Below are 16,417 nucleotides of genomic sequence, written 5' to 3' on the forward strand. Positions count from 1 at the left end.
TAACAATATGCACTTGTTCTAAGTCTCTCAGGTTTTCCTGTAGTCTTGACAGTTCTTGTGCTTTTATCTTTTTTCAGTATGGCGGTCCTGGCTATGATCTTTCCCCTGAGGAAAGCTTTGGCAGTATCCCATAATACACTAGGGTTTACCTCACCGTTATCATTGTCCTGTAGATATACGCCTATGTCTGTCTCCATTGAACTTCTGAAGGTGTGGTCGTTCAACATGCCTGTATTTAGCCTCAAATGTAATGTTAGATATATCCCGAGTGGTCTGAGAGCGCCCTCTGGCCTATCCTGCAGTCCTTCAGTCTATGTAAATCCCTGTTATACATGAAGAAATTATCTATTCTTGAATAGATTGTGTCGCACAGAGTAAAAAGTGTATCCTGGGTCTGATCTATGCATGGACCGCCAGACATGGACCAGTCCCAGGTCTTTAAGCATCTTGTTGATATATTTTTCAGTATAAGTCCTTCTCCTTTTCCTATTGGTTGTATCTCGTAAAGGATTAAGAAGCATATTAAAGTCTCCTGCACAAATCTACTATGACTACTTTTGGCTGCTCCCGTTAGGGATCGCCAAAGTGGACCATCCGTTTCCATTTTTTCCTGTCTTCTGCGTCTTCCTCTGTCACACCAGCCACCTGCATGTCTTCCCTCACCACATCCATAAACCTCTCCAGTGCATACCTCCACCTCTCCAGGCTCTCCTCAACCTGTGACCTACAGATCACAATGTCATCCGCGAACATCATCGTCCATGGAGACTCCTGCCTGATCTTGTCCATCACCATTGCAAACAAGAAAGGGCTCAGAGCCGATCCTTGATGTAATCCCACCTCCACCTTGAACCCATCTGTAATTCCAAACGCACACCTCACCATTGTCACACTTCTCTCATACATATCCTGCACCACTACTACATACTTCTCTGCAACGCCCGACTTCCTCATACAATACCACACCTCTTCTCTCGGCACCCTGTCATATACTTTCTCTAAATCTACAAACCCTAATTCCAATGAAGTCGGGACGTTGTGTAAAACGTGAATAAAAACAGAATACAATGATTTGCAAATCCTTTTCGACCTGTATTCAATTGAATACACTGCAAAGACAAGATATTTAATGTTCAAACTGACAAACTTTATTGTTTTTTGCAAATATTCACTCATTTTGAATTTGATGCCTGCAACACGTTCCAAGAAAGCTGGGACAGGGGCATGTTCACCACTGTGTTACATCACCTTTCCTTTTAACAACACTCAATAAGCGTTTGGGAACTGAGGGCACTAGTTGTTGAAGCTTTGTAGGTGGAATTATTTCCCATTCTTGCTTGATGTACGACTTCAGTTGCTCAGCAGTCCGGGGTCTCCGTTGTCGTCTTGTGCGCTTCATAATGCGCCACACTTTTTCAATGGGAGACAGGTCTGGACTGCAGGCAGGCCAGTCCAGTACCCGCACTCTTTTAGTACGAAGCCATGCTGTTGTAACACGTGCAGAATGTGGCTTGGCATTGTCTTGCTGAAATAAGCAGGGACGTCCCTGAAAAAGACGTCGCTTGGATGGCAGCATATGTTGCTCCAAAACCTGTATGTACCTTTCAGCACTAATGGTGCCTTCACAGATGTGCAAGTTACCCATGATGCCATGGGCACTAACACCCCCCCATACCATCACAGATGCTGGCTTTTGGACTTTGCGCTGAGAACAATCTGGACGGTCCTTTTCCTCTTTAGCCCGGAGGACACGACGTCCATGATTTCCAAAAACAATGTGAAACGTGGACTCGTCAGACCACAGCACACTTTTCCACTTTGCGTCAGTCCATCTCAGATGAGCTTGGGCCAGAGAAGCAGGCGGCGTTTCTGGGTGTTGTTGATATATGGCTTTGGCTTTGCATGGTAGAGTTTTAACTTGCACTTGTAGATGTAGTGACCAACTGTGTTAACTGACGATGGTTTTCCCAAGTGCTCCTGAGCCCACGTGGTCATATCCTTTACACAATGATGTCGGTTTTTAATGCAGTGCCGCCTGAGGGGTCGAACGTCACGGGCATTCAATGTTGGTTTTTGGCCTTGCTGCTTACGTGCAGAGATTTCTCCGGATTCTCTGAATCTTTTGATGATATTATGGACTGGAGATGATGAAATCCCTAAATTCATCGCAACTGTACGTTGAGAAACGCTGTTCTTAAACTGTTGGACTATTTGCTCACGCAGTTGTTCACAAAGTGGTGACCCTCGCCCCAACCTTGCTTGTGAACGACTGAGCCTTTCGGGGATGCTCATTTTATACCCAATCATGACACTCACCTGTCCAGTTAACCTGTTCACCTGTGGAATGTTCCAGACAGGTGTTTTTCGAGCATTCCTCAACTTTCCCAGTCTTTTGTTGCCCCTGTCCCAGCTTCTTTGGAACGTGTTGCAGGCATCAAATTCAAAATGAGTGAACATTTGCAAAAAACAATAAAGTTTATCAGTTTGAACATTAAATATCTTGTCTTTGTAGTGTATTCAATTGAATATAGGTTGAAAAGGATTTGCAAATCATTGTATTCTGTTTTTATTCACGTTTTACACAACGTCCCAACTTCATTGGCATTGGGGTTTGTACAAAGACACAATGCAACTCTTTCTGGTCTTCTCTATACTTCTCAATCAACATTCTGAAGGCAAACATCGCATCTGGTGCCCTTTCCTGGCATGAAACCATACTGCTGCTCGCTAATCGTCACCTCTCCTCTTAACCTAGCATCTATTACTCTTTCCCATATCTTCATGCTGTGGCTGATCAACTTTATACCTCTGTAGTTGCTACAGTTCTGCACATCACCCTTATTCTTGAAAATCGGTCCCAGGATGCTTCTTCTCCTGCACAAATAAGGGTCCCATATGTTTCTGATGCAGTCAAGTCAAACACTTTTTTTATAAAAGGACCTAACACTCCCAGGAGGGGCACACACATTAAATAGTGTCACCTGTTTTTGATCTATTTACTGCTTTATCAGAACAAATCTGCCCTCTTCATTGCTTATCTCAGATATGAATTCAAACTGAACTGAATTTGAAATCAGTATGGCAACTCCCCTTTTCTTTTCTTTTTTTACCATTTTTATATGATGAAAAGTAAGTGTTCTCTTTTCTTTTTAAGTGTTTCGTGTTCAGTACCAGAGAGATGGGTTTCCTGCCAAAAAGCTATATTTATCCTCTCCTTTTTTGATCGGATTATTTATCCTATTTACGTTTAATGAGATGATGTTATAATGTTGGCAAGACGTTCATTTTACTTGTGACATCCCAGACCTTTAGTAGTGAGGGGAGCTGGCCACAAGGTGGCGCCCCTCGGTAGCAAAAAGAAAAGAAGAAAAGTCTTGTGTGGCTCTGTCTGTTATACCAAGGGCATCTATCTGCCTTTCATTATACTTGAATGGATTTAAAAAAGGAACAGGGCTGGGCATGGTTTTAGTGTTATTAGTGGATTCCCAACACGGTAGAAGGTGCTTCCTTGGATCCAGATTAAAACGTAAATAAAACAAAAAACAAAAAAACAAAAAAACGGGAAGGAGTTGGGGGTCTCACCCTCATTGAAATTTGTTAATGGGGAATTAAGAATCAGTCGCTCACTTGTGCCCCGACTCCATCCAGCGGTACTCCTTCAGCCTCTCCCGGACCTGCTGCTGGAACCGGTTCACATCTCCGCCGCGCTGGGTCTCGGTCATCACCCATGGCAGAAGTCGGGCCAGCGTTTCCTCTAATATGTCTTTATCCTTGGTGCCTAGAGTTACTGTCACTGCACCCACCATGAATCCCCGTGTCCGCAGGTCCTCCGCTGCTTGCGCTGTGCTGTTCTACAGGACAGACCACATGCCTCCTCTGAGACATGTGGAGTCATCGGCCACTTCTTTTCACCTGACAGTGAGGAGTTTCACCAGGGGGACGTATCGCGTGGAAGGATCATGCCACCCCCCACCCCCCCAGAACAGGCTGACCAGAGGAGGCGCTAGTGCAGCGACCAGGATACATACCCACATCCGGACTCCCACCCACAGACACGGCCAATGGAGTCTGTAGGGGCCGCCCGATCAAGCCGGAGCAACAGGAGGATTCAAACCATCAGCCTGGCGTGATGAGGACAGTGATAGAAAGAGATGACAGCAGTCTTCCTGGCTCACTATACAACAGGTCATAATCTAAAACACTAGTTCGGCACCAACAGGAGGCTTTCCAACCCCAGAAAGTGCAAAACAAGGTGTTGGAGAACATGGCTGACATCCAGGCTGGCAGAGTTTCAGCTGCTGGTTTCCACAAATCAGCGGTGGAACAGTCACTTTACTAATCAACAGCCATGTTGCTACGCTTTTAACTGAAGATCACCTCTGGTCTGTTTAGTGTGGTGACTATGGTTACGCCTGCTTTTACCGTCCTGGGTCCAACTGAGAAGACAGAGGCAACAAGCGTCCTTACCCTCCATGAGGACTCTGGAATCCTAACACTCGATGGGTCGTGACCTTTGACCCGAGGCAACCTAAAAACTCAATTTCTCCTCACAGGGCTTAGTGGACTATCACAGTGAATGTTAAAAGTTAAAAATGTCTTCATGGCATCCGGGTAGTGTAGCAGTCTATTCCGTTGCCTACCAACACAGGGATCGCTGGTTTGAATCCCCGTGTTACCTCTGGCTTGGTCGGGTGTCCATACAGACACAATTGACCTTTCGCAAAGTCCCGCCCCCCTTGGTTACTGTTGCTATGCCCGTCAAGCATTTCAGAACTATCCAGGAAGTAGCCGCAAAACACCAACACATGAAGGAAGAACTCAGCGCATTGTGTGGGTAAAAGCAACAGTAATAACACGTTAGCTGTATTAGCTATCAATAATAGCTAGTAGCTAGCTTAGCTTGGAGCAGACAGGTATTTTTGTTGGTTTTGGGTGGATTAAGCTGGCCATGGGGTCTGCTATACTGCCAAATCTATTGCCGACATTGGGCTCCTTGCGTTCTGGGTTTCGGGAAGGGAAAGAACATTACACCCCCTCCAAACTTTTCACATATCTAGTATCCGATTTGCAGATCCCATAGGCACACCGTTTCAGCATTTTGTTGTGTGTTTGAAAGCTTGACGGACCGTTGCTAAGGTAGGATTGGACAAGCACCGTTCTGGGGCGGTACTTTGCGAAAGGTCAATTGGCCATGTCTGCGGGTGGGAAGCCGGGTGTGGGTATGTGTCCTGCTTGCTGCACTAGCGCCTCCTCTGGTCGGTTGGGGCGCCTGTTCGGGGGAAGGGGGAACTGGGGGGGAATAGCGTGATCCTCCCATGTGCTACGTCCCCCTAGTGAAACTCCTCACTGTCAGGTGAAAAGAAGCAGCTGGTGACTCCACATGTGTCGGAGGAAGGAAGCATGTGGTAGTCTGCAGCCCTCCCCAGATCAGCAGAGGCGGTGGAGCAGCGACCGGGACGGCTCGGAAGAGTGGGGGAATTGGCCGGATGCAACTGAGGAGAAAAAGGGTAAAAATTCCCACCAAAAAAAAAAAAAGAAAAAGAAAAAGAAAAAGAAGTCTTCCTGATGTGTGTAGGGGTTTGTCATGCCAGAGGGGTGGTGTAAGTAAAGCGTCATCGTTAAACATGCCTACATGTTCATATGAATTCTGGCTCACAGGCCATACAGTCCAGGTCCAGAGAGCAGTTCTGTGTGTCGGTAGTTTGAACTCAGGCAGTGTTACTTTAAACTATGAACTCAGATACGCTGATGAACACATGTGGATTTATTGAACAGAAAGACACTCTGACATATTGAGGACTTTATTTAACAGAAAAACAGCAGTTTAAAGCAATTTACCGTTGATTAAAAGCATTTTTTCCAGCAAAACATTCAACATTTCTTTAGCATATATTCTGTAAATATGGTAATGGGGGAAAAAAGAACCGAACCCCTTCAACCAAGTTATGATAACTCAAGATAAGCTCTTATAGGACATGAAACAATATCCAGCAAATTAAACCTAATTCTCTACCAGCTCAGCAGCAGTGCGTAAATACACACCCTGCACACTACGAGTCGCTTAGAAGCAGCAGCGTGACGGTAAAAACAGTCTGTAACTTAGCCACACAGTTTGTTCCAGAGAGGAAACACAACACGTGTACAGCAGGTCAACCTGTCGATGCTCCGCAGACAGATGTTCCATCAGGAAGACGTGTCCATTCTGCAAGCAGAGCTCTAGAAAGACCATGTGGGGGAAGACCGGCTGTAATGGTGCGGGACAACAGTCCAGCACAGAGGTGCCCTGAAGGATGGAATGAAAGGGGCAGCGTGTCATGGTGGAGACTAAAGGTGTGTGTGTGTGTGTGTGTGTGTTATTTGTGTTTTCGGAGGGCTTTTGTTGTGTTGACAAACGGGGAAGCTTCATGGATTCATTTGGAAACCGCTAGTGCGTCCCTCCTCCTCTGAGTAGAGAGCATTCATATTCCATCACTTCTTTATTCGTGTTGCTGTTTTCATCGGTCGTCTGCAGGTGAATCGTGTTGTCTGTGGAAGGGGGATTAGGAAAAGTAATCTGTACACACAACGTACTGCAGGTTACTGGTTTAAACTATCCCTACAGTTTTATTCCAACACCATGTTAATGAGTCCACATTCACTGCCTCCTTCAGTCAGCGGTCTTAATCTGCAGTCTTACTTGTTCCCTGCTTTACTGATGAGAGACGTGACGTGAAGCCTTTCAACCAACACGAAAAAAGAAAAGCTGCAAGTTTCACAATAAGAGTCCAGAGCAGGGGTGGGTAACCAGGGGCCATGGAGAGCCATGTGTATGCAGGTTTTCCTTCCAGCCGGACTCCACACCAGGTGAGGTCACTGATTAGCAACCCTTCAACCAAAGAGGAGGAATGTATCAGTGAAGTCACCTGGTGTGGAGTCCGGCTGGAATGAAAACCTGCATACACATGGCTCTCCATGGCCCCTGGTTACCTACCCCTGGTCCAGAGCCTCCATCCAGCACCATGTCATTCATACAAGGTCATATAAAAGCTTTATGAGGGACTTTCTCCTCATGTCAGAGAATCACTGATCCGGCGGATAGTCACTGTTCTTCATGTGTGTGTGACGTTATCAGTTTGTTCCACAACTGTGATGGATTGTTGACTTTTGTCCTTTAACATGTCATGTGTAACTGCCCACACCCGTTACCCTCGTTATGATTAATGAATGATCTTTAACTGACACATCCCCAAGTGATGGGCTAAAGTCTGATTTTGAGAGGGCTCCTCCCTACTTGATTCCCCAACGTGTCCACAGACCTACAAAAAGACACAACCACAATTAAGACAGGAAATATGTGCACGTGTCAGTCTTGAGTTAGGGTGCTGATGCTGTTTTTACCTAAATGACTAAGTGGTGGTGGTATGTGACCACACCAAGCGTCAGAGCTCCATTCAAAATGAAGGAGAGTCAGCAGAACCAAAGCAGAACACGTGCTGAGCCTGAGTTCTCCTCATCCATGTTGTTCTATCTGCTGGTAAAGCTCCTCTACCAGCTTGTCCTGTCATAGTATCTGCTTGTTACACACAACCACGTCCCTTCCTCTTCACGCTCAACACCACCTGCCCTCTTCTCCCTCATTTGGCTGCTATGATGAAGATGGAAAACACCACGCACCCTAGGAGATTCCTACTTGAACTTCAATACTCCAGCTACACAACATGTCAAAAAAGAGCTTTTGCATTTAAAACTTCAGGACTGTAACTTTAAGAGGCTCCGCCCCAAAACACTACATGTTAATTCTTTGAAGACCAACAAACAAAGTGTATAAAATCATTATTATAAACTCATCATTTAAATAGTCAAACATGTCGATGATCTTTCCAGTAAACACGGGATAATTTTGTCAACCAAGGACACAATTATTCATAAAATACCATCATCTGTTTCAATTTTCTCATCATCCATTTGATGAGAGCAGATGTCAGTTTATAATACAAATGTTCATATTTCCTGGGTAGCGACACTTTAAGCCTTCCATGTTTTAGCAAAACCAGTGTGGGTCAAAGGTCGTCTCTGCAGCTCCAAAGAGAGTCGGGTCATTCAAAGTCAGTTGAGGACGTGGTGGTCAAAACCTGTTAACTTTGAGGACCGCCCTTACCAACCAACCATTTCACACAAAGCCAGGTGATGTCGCTATAACACAACACAGCACAGCAGGTAACATGTGGCAGGTCCATGTACGCCAGACTTACTTAGTTCAGTGTGACGCGTCGGGGTTCAGTTTGTGAGAGAGTTCAGGGCCGCTGTCAGGAGCTGTGAGGTCAGAAACAGCCCATTAACAAACTGCTCCTGAAGCAAGCTGCTGCAATACAACACGTGAAGAAAAGCCAAGACTTGACCACAACTGCAGAATTGGCCCTAGTCTTTGGATTGCTTATTTTCTCCTCAGCTGCAAAATGTTGGAACAGTAATAATGACATTTCTGCATCAGTAAGGTGGTGTGAAAGTTTCAGGACCTGATCATGAAGTAAAACACATCTACTTACAAGGTGGAGGGCATTTGGCTGAAATAAAGACATAAAACAAACGATTAAGGGTGTCACAGAGGAAAACACCATATATTATGTATTATCCCCGTTCACCCTCTCCCCACTGAACCACATCTCCAGATGACCCTTGACCCAAGTATTAGGTTGGTTATAATGTTGGTGATGTATTTTAAGTTACTCTGACGTTGACTGGAGTAGATCAGACAATACCTTCAGAACAATCTCTCTCTCTCTCTCTCTCTCTCTCTCTCTCTCTCTCTCTCTCTCTCAGTATTACGCTACATGTAAGACTCGGCGGGTGAGAGGCTAGATAAGAGAGCCATCTAAATGTCTAGAATATCAACTTGATGGAAAACAAGTCAAACACGTGAACCATTTCATGTGATTCCCTCACCTTTCTCCTTCTTGTACAGTGCGACGCCAAGGACTGTGATGATGATGAAGATGACAGCAAAAAGCACTCCAACGATGATGGGGATGGTCTCGACTGTTGATTAAACAAATAGAAAAAAATACATGTGTGTGTATATATAAACAGAAACATATATCCTTGTGAGTCTTCGGCTGCAGTCACAGCAGAGTTGGTGAATGTGAAATTTCATGATGAATTTGATTCATATCAGTGATTTCATTCCGCTCCATTATCCAAGCCGCTTATCTCAACTGGGGTCGCAGGAAGCTGGAGCCTGTCCCAGCATTCACTGGGCAGCAGGCGGAGAGACACCCTGGACAGGCCGCCAGTCCATCACAGGGCCGACACATTTACACCTAGGGACAATTTAGCACAGCCGATTCACCTGACCTACACGTCTTTGGACTGTGGGAGGAAACCGATATGATTCATTCATATTGCAGGGAATTCGGGGGGCAGCCCGGGAGCCGCCACAGCCGGGACGCGAACCCGTATCTCCTGCACCGCAAACGACAACGTTATCCAGTCTGAAGGGTCCAACCCTTTAGTCAAGCGGTTGGCGATGTCTTCCGCGGTGCGGGAGGTACGGGTTCGCGTCCCGGATGCAGCAGTTCCTGTGGTTGCCCCCCCGAATTCGCTACATTGGTGTCAGAAGTGGGATGGTGAGACCGTGAGGTCATTGGAAGCGCGTGCGCCCAGAGGCGTGAGGGAGCTGATATGCTTAAGCGCGGGGACGCGCTTCCTGAAGGAGGGGGGGGGTAGTGTAACGTGCATGGATAAGTAGACACGTTGGTCCTTGACTAACGGGTCGGACCCTTTAATCAACTGGTTAACGTTGTCGCTTGCGGGGGGGGGGGGAGACACGGGTTCGCGTCCCGGCTGTGGCGACGGTCTCCCAGACTGCCCCCAGCATTCGCAACAATATCAATGAATTCGTCGCAGTAAGCGAACTTGGATCCATCTGAATGCAAGGTGAGTTTGCCTCGATGACTTCACGTCGAGTTCAAATTTGGTGAACTTTGACACGTGAATTCGCTCCGTCGACCAATAACAGAGCTGCTTCGACTGTTGTGACCTCTGACGGAGCAGTCACTAGAGACAGTAAACAGAGGACGCTATCATTCAGCAGTGTGCAACCATCTAATTTTATACCATTGTGCTCTGTCAAAAAACAAACTGCTCCTCGAAAAAAATAGGCATCATGGTTTCCCGTCAGTCATGGAGCAGGAGTAGACAGTGTAAACTAGGGTTCGTTAATTTATATGAGTAAAGAGATTTTTGTGTCTATTTCACAAAGGAACTCGAAGGAATTTCGCTCTGCCAGTGTCTGGTGTGACCGCAGCCTGGGGCTCAAATGGATGAAGTGTAAATTGTGTAAATTGTTAGTCATGCTCCATTTTTCTTTATCATTTTGTTGCTGGAGATTCTGAATCACTTAAAGCAATAAACGACTTCCAGCCTTTTCCCCCCTATGAACAGTGAATCAATTCATCATTTCCTTCCTTAAGACAAAGGTGAATTTGCTCTTCGTCGTCGTCGTCGTCGTCGTCGTTGGCATCTCTCGTGTCCGAGGGTCCATTCCAAGAGATTAAGGTGTGTGCTTAAAAACTTGGAGCCATTCGCTAAAGCCTTGATTAAAGTGGCGATCAGGTCGCGACGCTGGTCCACACTGCTTGGCCTGGGAGGATCTATTTCCATGGCAACACGAGTGAAGACGATGGGATCCGCCACAGGTTGCACCCAAGTGATGGTAGGATTGGGAGGGGTTTTTTTTTGGGAGAATTTGCTCTTACACCAGAAATAGTCCATACCACAGTTTTACTGTAGGCGAACCAGGAGGCCTGAATTTTGGTGAACTTTTTTAAATTTTTTTATTAATTTGGTGCAAACCATAGTCTATATGGAGGGTTCCCACCTGTCAAAAACATCCAACCTTAGCAAGAACATCAAGAAGTCCAGACTGATTGATGATTGAGAGTCACATAAGTCAATCTTTGGCTAGAACCTACTTGGGCCATTGTGACTCTGTTCAATGGCTTCGACAGAAACAAACGAACTAACCAGGATTTTTCCAATTGGTCTTGATCTGTGATGGATCCAGTTTGGTGATGATGTCCTCCTTCATCCCAGAAAGCTGAACCACACAGTGGTACTTCTGCCAGTCCTCGGACTTAATTGATGAAAGGTCAACGTGGAGGTGAACGCTCCTCTGGAAGGTTCCATCGTGGTTGGGGAGGAGCTCACCGTGGTCCACCATCTCCTGGAGCTCCTCTTCCTCTCTCCTCCAGAACATCACGATTCTGTCAGGGTAGAAACCTGTAGCATGGCAGGTGACTGGAGAGGAGGGAGACTTCTGGAGCAGAGACACTGAGGGAAGGACTGGAGAGAGAGAGAGAGAGAGAGAGAGAGAGAGAGAGAGAGAGAGAGAGAGAGAGCGAGAGAGAGAGAGAGAGAGAGAGAGAGAGAGAGAGAGAGAGAGAGAGAGAGAGAGAGAGAGAGAGAGAGAGAGAGAGAGAGAGAGAGAGAGAGAGAGAGATTGACAAAGCCCTTTATTAAGCACTACAATAGGTATACAGCCAAAAGGACATCAACTACGTAAGTGAAAGTGAAAACATAAGCCAACAATACAGCCATGACTTCCCCATTTTACACCGATTAGAAAGAGAAGAGCAGGTCTTCATCATCTCCCACTGAGCACAATACTCCCCTGGCTGCCAATTTAAAGCTGAAAGCCACCAGATTGTCTGCCATTTTGTAGTAGGCACATTCCACTGAGCCTTCAGCAGTCCTGTAAGAACCTGCACAGGGTCCACACAGTCCACCAACCATGCCCGGTTCTTACGGCTCAGCCAGATGGCTAAACTAGCAGTAGCCAATAAGAAATTTATAAGAATTAAGAAGAACTTTATTGTCATTTTGCCAAGCAGAAATTGCAGGTGTGTCAACCTCAAAATGGTGCATACATAAAAGAGTACCAAAACCGACATTAAGAACCTCTCACCGACTTAATCTTGCTCATGTCGGTTAATTTGGTTAATAATTTCCCCCAACACGTGCGTTCATGAACTGTCATTTTTAAAAAAATACTACGTCGTGTCCAGTCACGTGCCTCCGCCCCGTCCAACTAACGTTAGTCCGAGTTCACTCGGAGCGAGCTGGCGCATGGATGACACGAGCGCTGACACTGAGCCAACAAATGGGCCTCAACCTGAGCAGCTTATACCTGAACACAACGCCATGTCCGTCGTTTGGACACGTTTTGGCTTCAATGAAGACGACACAGAACAAAAATGTCTAACGTAAACACTGCGGAAAAACAATTTCAGCAACCAAAGGTACCACCACCAGTCTGTTTAATCGCTTGGAACACAATCCATTACCGGATATGAAGAGTGTGTAGCTCAAAAAAAGAGAGACCGACAAACGCTAAAGTGCTTCCACAAAGCAGCTGTCGATAACACAAGCATTTACAAATGCCACACAATATGCAAAGGATTCAAGAAGATCGAAAGAAATAACTGATGCCATTGCATATCACATCGTGAAGGATGTGGCTCCCATAGCTGCTGTGCAACATAGTTGGTTTAGACATGTCGTTAAAACCCTCGACAAAAGATGCGCTGTGCCATCGCCAACACACTTTTCCCAAATGTTGAAATGATCGTGCAGATACGTGGGTTTATGAAGCTTTACTTATAACTCTGGGACATAGTACAGAACATGCGTTGTACGTTGGCGCAATCATTCTACTTCTCCTGTCTAGTAGATCACAGATGCGTAAGCTTAACACACTGTTGCCACCTACAGGCCAACTCCCTTCACATAAATGAAAGTGATTCTCTCGGAGATATAAAACTTAAACAGTGAGTTCTTGTAGTGGCTACTGAATAAACAATTAACAGTAACTCAGATGATAAGCATTACATTCTCGTGCCTTTCTCTCTCTTTTTTTTTTATAAGTCCATGTTCAAGTCACATAGTCTTTGGTGTACCTCTCTGGAGGCCTGATGTTTTTCCTGGTTTGACAGAGACCTTGAGGCTCAGGGTCTGCAGCCTGGACTGTGTTTTCAGCCAGTGCTGGAGCGTGACCCTCTGGATTGTCAGCCACTACAGCTCCACCCCAACTCCACCAGTCATCATCCTCTTCAGGGTTCCCAGGCGATGAAGGTCTGAGTGTTTCGTCCACTGGGCGGATGTGTTTCCTGTTTCTTCGGTATGTTTTACCATGTACCAGCACCTCATATGATCTGTCACTCTTCTGGTCAGTGCAGATTCCAAGGGACCATGCCCTGTTGGGCACGTTGGGTTGTAGCAAGACTCGGACTGTCTCCCCTTGAATGATCACTGGCATGTCATGGGCATGTGCATCACAGTGGTGCTTGGAAATAAGCCCCTTTCTGTGCTTCTTCGTGACCACATTTTGCACTACCCGAGGTTGAAGCAGAATATCTTTGGAGAGCAGGTGTGTGCGCGTGCATCTGGACATGAGCCGCTGAGCCAGGGGGCTGTCAAGTGCCTCCATTGGAGTGTTTCTCCATGCTAACACTGCCTTCCATGGGTGCTCTCCTGCCAGCGCTGCCTTTTTCCATATTGTTTTAGCTATTTTGACAGCTGACTCTGCCTTGCCATTGCTTTGGCTGTGGTATGGTGATGATGTTACATGTCAGAAGTCCCAGTCATTTAAGAAGGTCTGAAAGTCAAGTCCAGAGAAGGGGGGGGGGTTGTCTGAGATGACAGTGTGAGAGATGCCATGTCGGCTGAAGTGCTGTTTGCAGCGATCAATGACAGTAGATGCTGTGGTTTCCTCCAATTCATCCAGCTCCCAGTAGTCCGAGTAGTAGTCAACCATTATGAGGTAGTGTGATTGGTTCACAGTGAACAGGTCAATGCCTACCTTAGACCATGGGAGTTTGGGGAGATGATGGGGATTGAGTGATTCCTTCTGCTGTCGCCCCTGAAGGGTGTTGCACGTGCTACATCTGCTCACATACTTCTTCACCTCCTCTATTATTCCTGGCTAGAATACTGTGTCCCGTGCCTTCCTGAGACTGCCTTCAATGCCGGAGTGCCCTGAGTGAATATTTGATAGGAAGTCATCGCGTAGTAGCTCTGGGATGAACACTCTGTCACCTTTGAATATCAGTCCATTGTCAGTGGCTAGCTCCTCCTTGAATGTCCAAAACGGCCTCAGTGTTTGATCTACTGCTCGTTTAGAGATGGGCCAGCCTTCAGAGATTTGGGCACACAGAGCCTGACATAAGGGATCTTTGAGCATGGCGGCTCTGATGGACTCCAGTGTTTTTGTGGAGATGTTGGCACAGCTGCTGTGATCCACACCTTCGAGGGCCTCTGTGGTCAGGCCCATGGTGTAGACTGTGGCTGCTGTTTGCATTTGTGTGTGTGTCGTATTTGGTTGAGCCGTTCAGGAGAGAAAATCCGCTACATGCAGCAGTTTGCCCGGTTTGTATTGTACCTGCAGCTGATAGCGTTGGAGCCATAGTAGCATTCTCTGTAGCCTCTTGGGGGCCGTGAGGAGGGACTTTTTGAAGATCACCTCCAGTGGCTTGTGGTCGCTGTGCACTGTAATGCTCTCCCTACCACGAATGTATTGATCAAACTTGTCACATGCAAAGACAATGGCTAGGCATTTCTTCTCGATTTGAGCATACCTCTGTTCAGTGGGAGTTAAGAGTTCTGGAGGCAAATGCAACAGGTTGTCCATTTTGCATGAAAGCCGCACCGAGGCCTGTTTCACTGGCATCACATTGAAGTGTCACCTCCTCTTTAATGTTGTAGTACTTGAGCACTGGGTGATGTGTGAGCAGATTCTTCACAGTGTTGAGGGCTGTTTCGTGTTGCGGTAAGCCACGCCCATTGGATGTCCTTGTCCGTCAGCCGCCTGAGTGGTTCGCACACATCAGATAGGTGGGGAAGGAATTTTGCTAAGTAATTCACAAACCCCAGAAGTCTCTGTAGCGCTTCGACATCAGTAGGCGTCTGCATGTTTTGCACTGCCGTTATCTTCTCTGGGTCTGGGAGCAGGCCCTCTGTGGTGAGAAGATGACCCATGTATGGCACGCTGGATTGCTTCAGCTTGAGTTTCTTCTTGTTTAACATAACTGTTGCCATCTACAGGCCAACTCTCGTAACACCAAACAGCCGGGGCCCAACATGTACTCAACATGTGGTGAGAATGTAGCTGCTGACCTACAATCTGTTCAACATGTACACAACATGTGGTGAGAAGGTAGCTGCTGACCTACAACCTGTTCAACATGTACACAACATGTGGTGAGAAGGTAGCTGCTGACCTACAACCTGTTCAACATGTACACAACATGTGGTGAGAAGGTAGCTGCTGAACTACAATCTGTTCGCTACTTTGCAGCACGCCTGGTCTCTGGTCAGGTAGGGCGATGGAGCCATGCTTGAGCCTCACGTTGCACTACACTGACGATGAATGGAACCCGCGATTTCAACTGATTTTGATTTCAGCTGTTCGAAGTAGTTGTTTCGAACTGTTTCGAAATTGTTGTTCTTGAGTTGTTTTGATGTTGCTCTGCACTTGCTTCGTTCTTGTTGTGTTGAATGAAGGATCTTTGTATGGTTTACTAGATAGACGTCATGGTCACTGATGGTAGATGATTGAGTTTTCATTTAAATCACACAGTTCACTGTTGAAATACTAAAATAGAAAAAGGAGGTAGGACTATAAAAGTTTTTTGTAACTTCTGCCTACTCCTTTTCGAACTGCCGAGATTTAAAACAAATGTTTGATGATGATATTGCTTGTTTGTTTTGATTTTTTTCTCTTTTGTTTTCTTTTATTATACATTTTTTAAAAAAATTTAACGTTCGAAATAAATAAACTCCTTGCATCCTGAAAAATTTTCAATAAAAATCCATAAACAGTTCCTCTGTGTGCCTTAAATTATTTAAAGATCACAAACATAAGATATGCTTCATTAGAAAAAATATCCCAACAGTTCAGCATGTTTACAGTACAGTCCTTGTCAGAGAACTATCAGGGCAGTGTAAAAAACATAAAATAAATAATCATTCGTTAATCATAATCGAGGTAAAAAGTATGAAATAATCGTGATATTGATTTGAAGTCATATCGCCCATCCTGATAACCCCCCCCCGCGAAATCGCTACATTGTAATGTAGTAAATACATACAATTAGCTCACCTCTTGTACCAAGGAGGGAAAGGAATTAGTTAAATCAGGTGGTATAGTGCACGGTTGTACCAAATACCTGCAGACACTGCGGCCCTCGAGGCCTGGAGTTGGGCACCCCTGCTTTACAGTGACTGCATACAAGGCCTTCTGTGATGTACTTAAAGTGATACTGACATCAAAATCTGAAAATTCCTATTGATAGGCTACGTTCCGAGTTGGACTGTGACCACGGAGAAATTCAGTGGCCAAAACAGGGCGTCTGCGGCCACTCGAGAGAGATCTGTGATTGACTGT

The 16,417-nt window shown here is 45.9% G+C and overlaps 1 protein-coding gene across 1 annotated transcript in view; it reads right to left on the reverse strand.

Moving 5' to 3' along the window:
- Positions 1-5,802: 5,802 nt before the first annotated feature.
- The window catches only part of LOC130120552 (major histocompatibility complex class I-related gene protein-like), a 30,754-nt gene continuing 20,139 nt past the window's right edge, over positions 5,803-16,417 (reverse strand). Inside the window, exons 4-8 of the mRNA XM_056289135.1 lie at positions 11,002-11,319; positions 8,923-9,015; positions 8,526-8,543; positions 8,232-8,292; positions 5,803-6,525 (exon numbers count right to left, since the gene is read on the reverse strand). Of these exons, the coding sequence (XP_056145110.1) occupies positions 8,237-8,292; positions 8,526-8,543; positions 8,923-9,015; positions 11,002-11,319 (485 nt within the window). The 3' untranslated portion in view covers positions 5,803-6,525; positions 8,232-8,236. The remainder of the gene's footprint in view (positions 6,526-8,231; positions 8,293-8,525; positions 8,544-8,922; positions 9,016-11,001; positions 11,320-16,417) is intronic.

Source organism: Lampris incognitus, chromosome 11 (genome assembly GCF_029633865.1).
Source record: "Lampris incognitus isolate fLamInc1 chromosome 11, fLamInc1.hap2, whole genome shotgun sequence".
Classification (NCBI taxonomy): domain Eukaryota; kingdom Metazoa; phylum Chordata; class Actinopteri; order Lampriformes; family Lampridae; genus Lampris; species Lampris incognitus.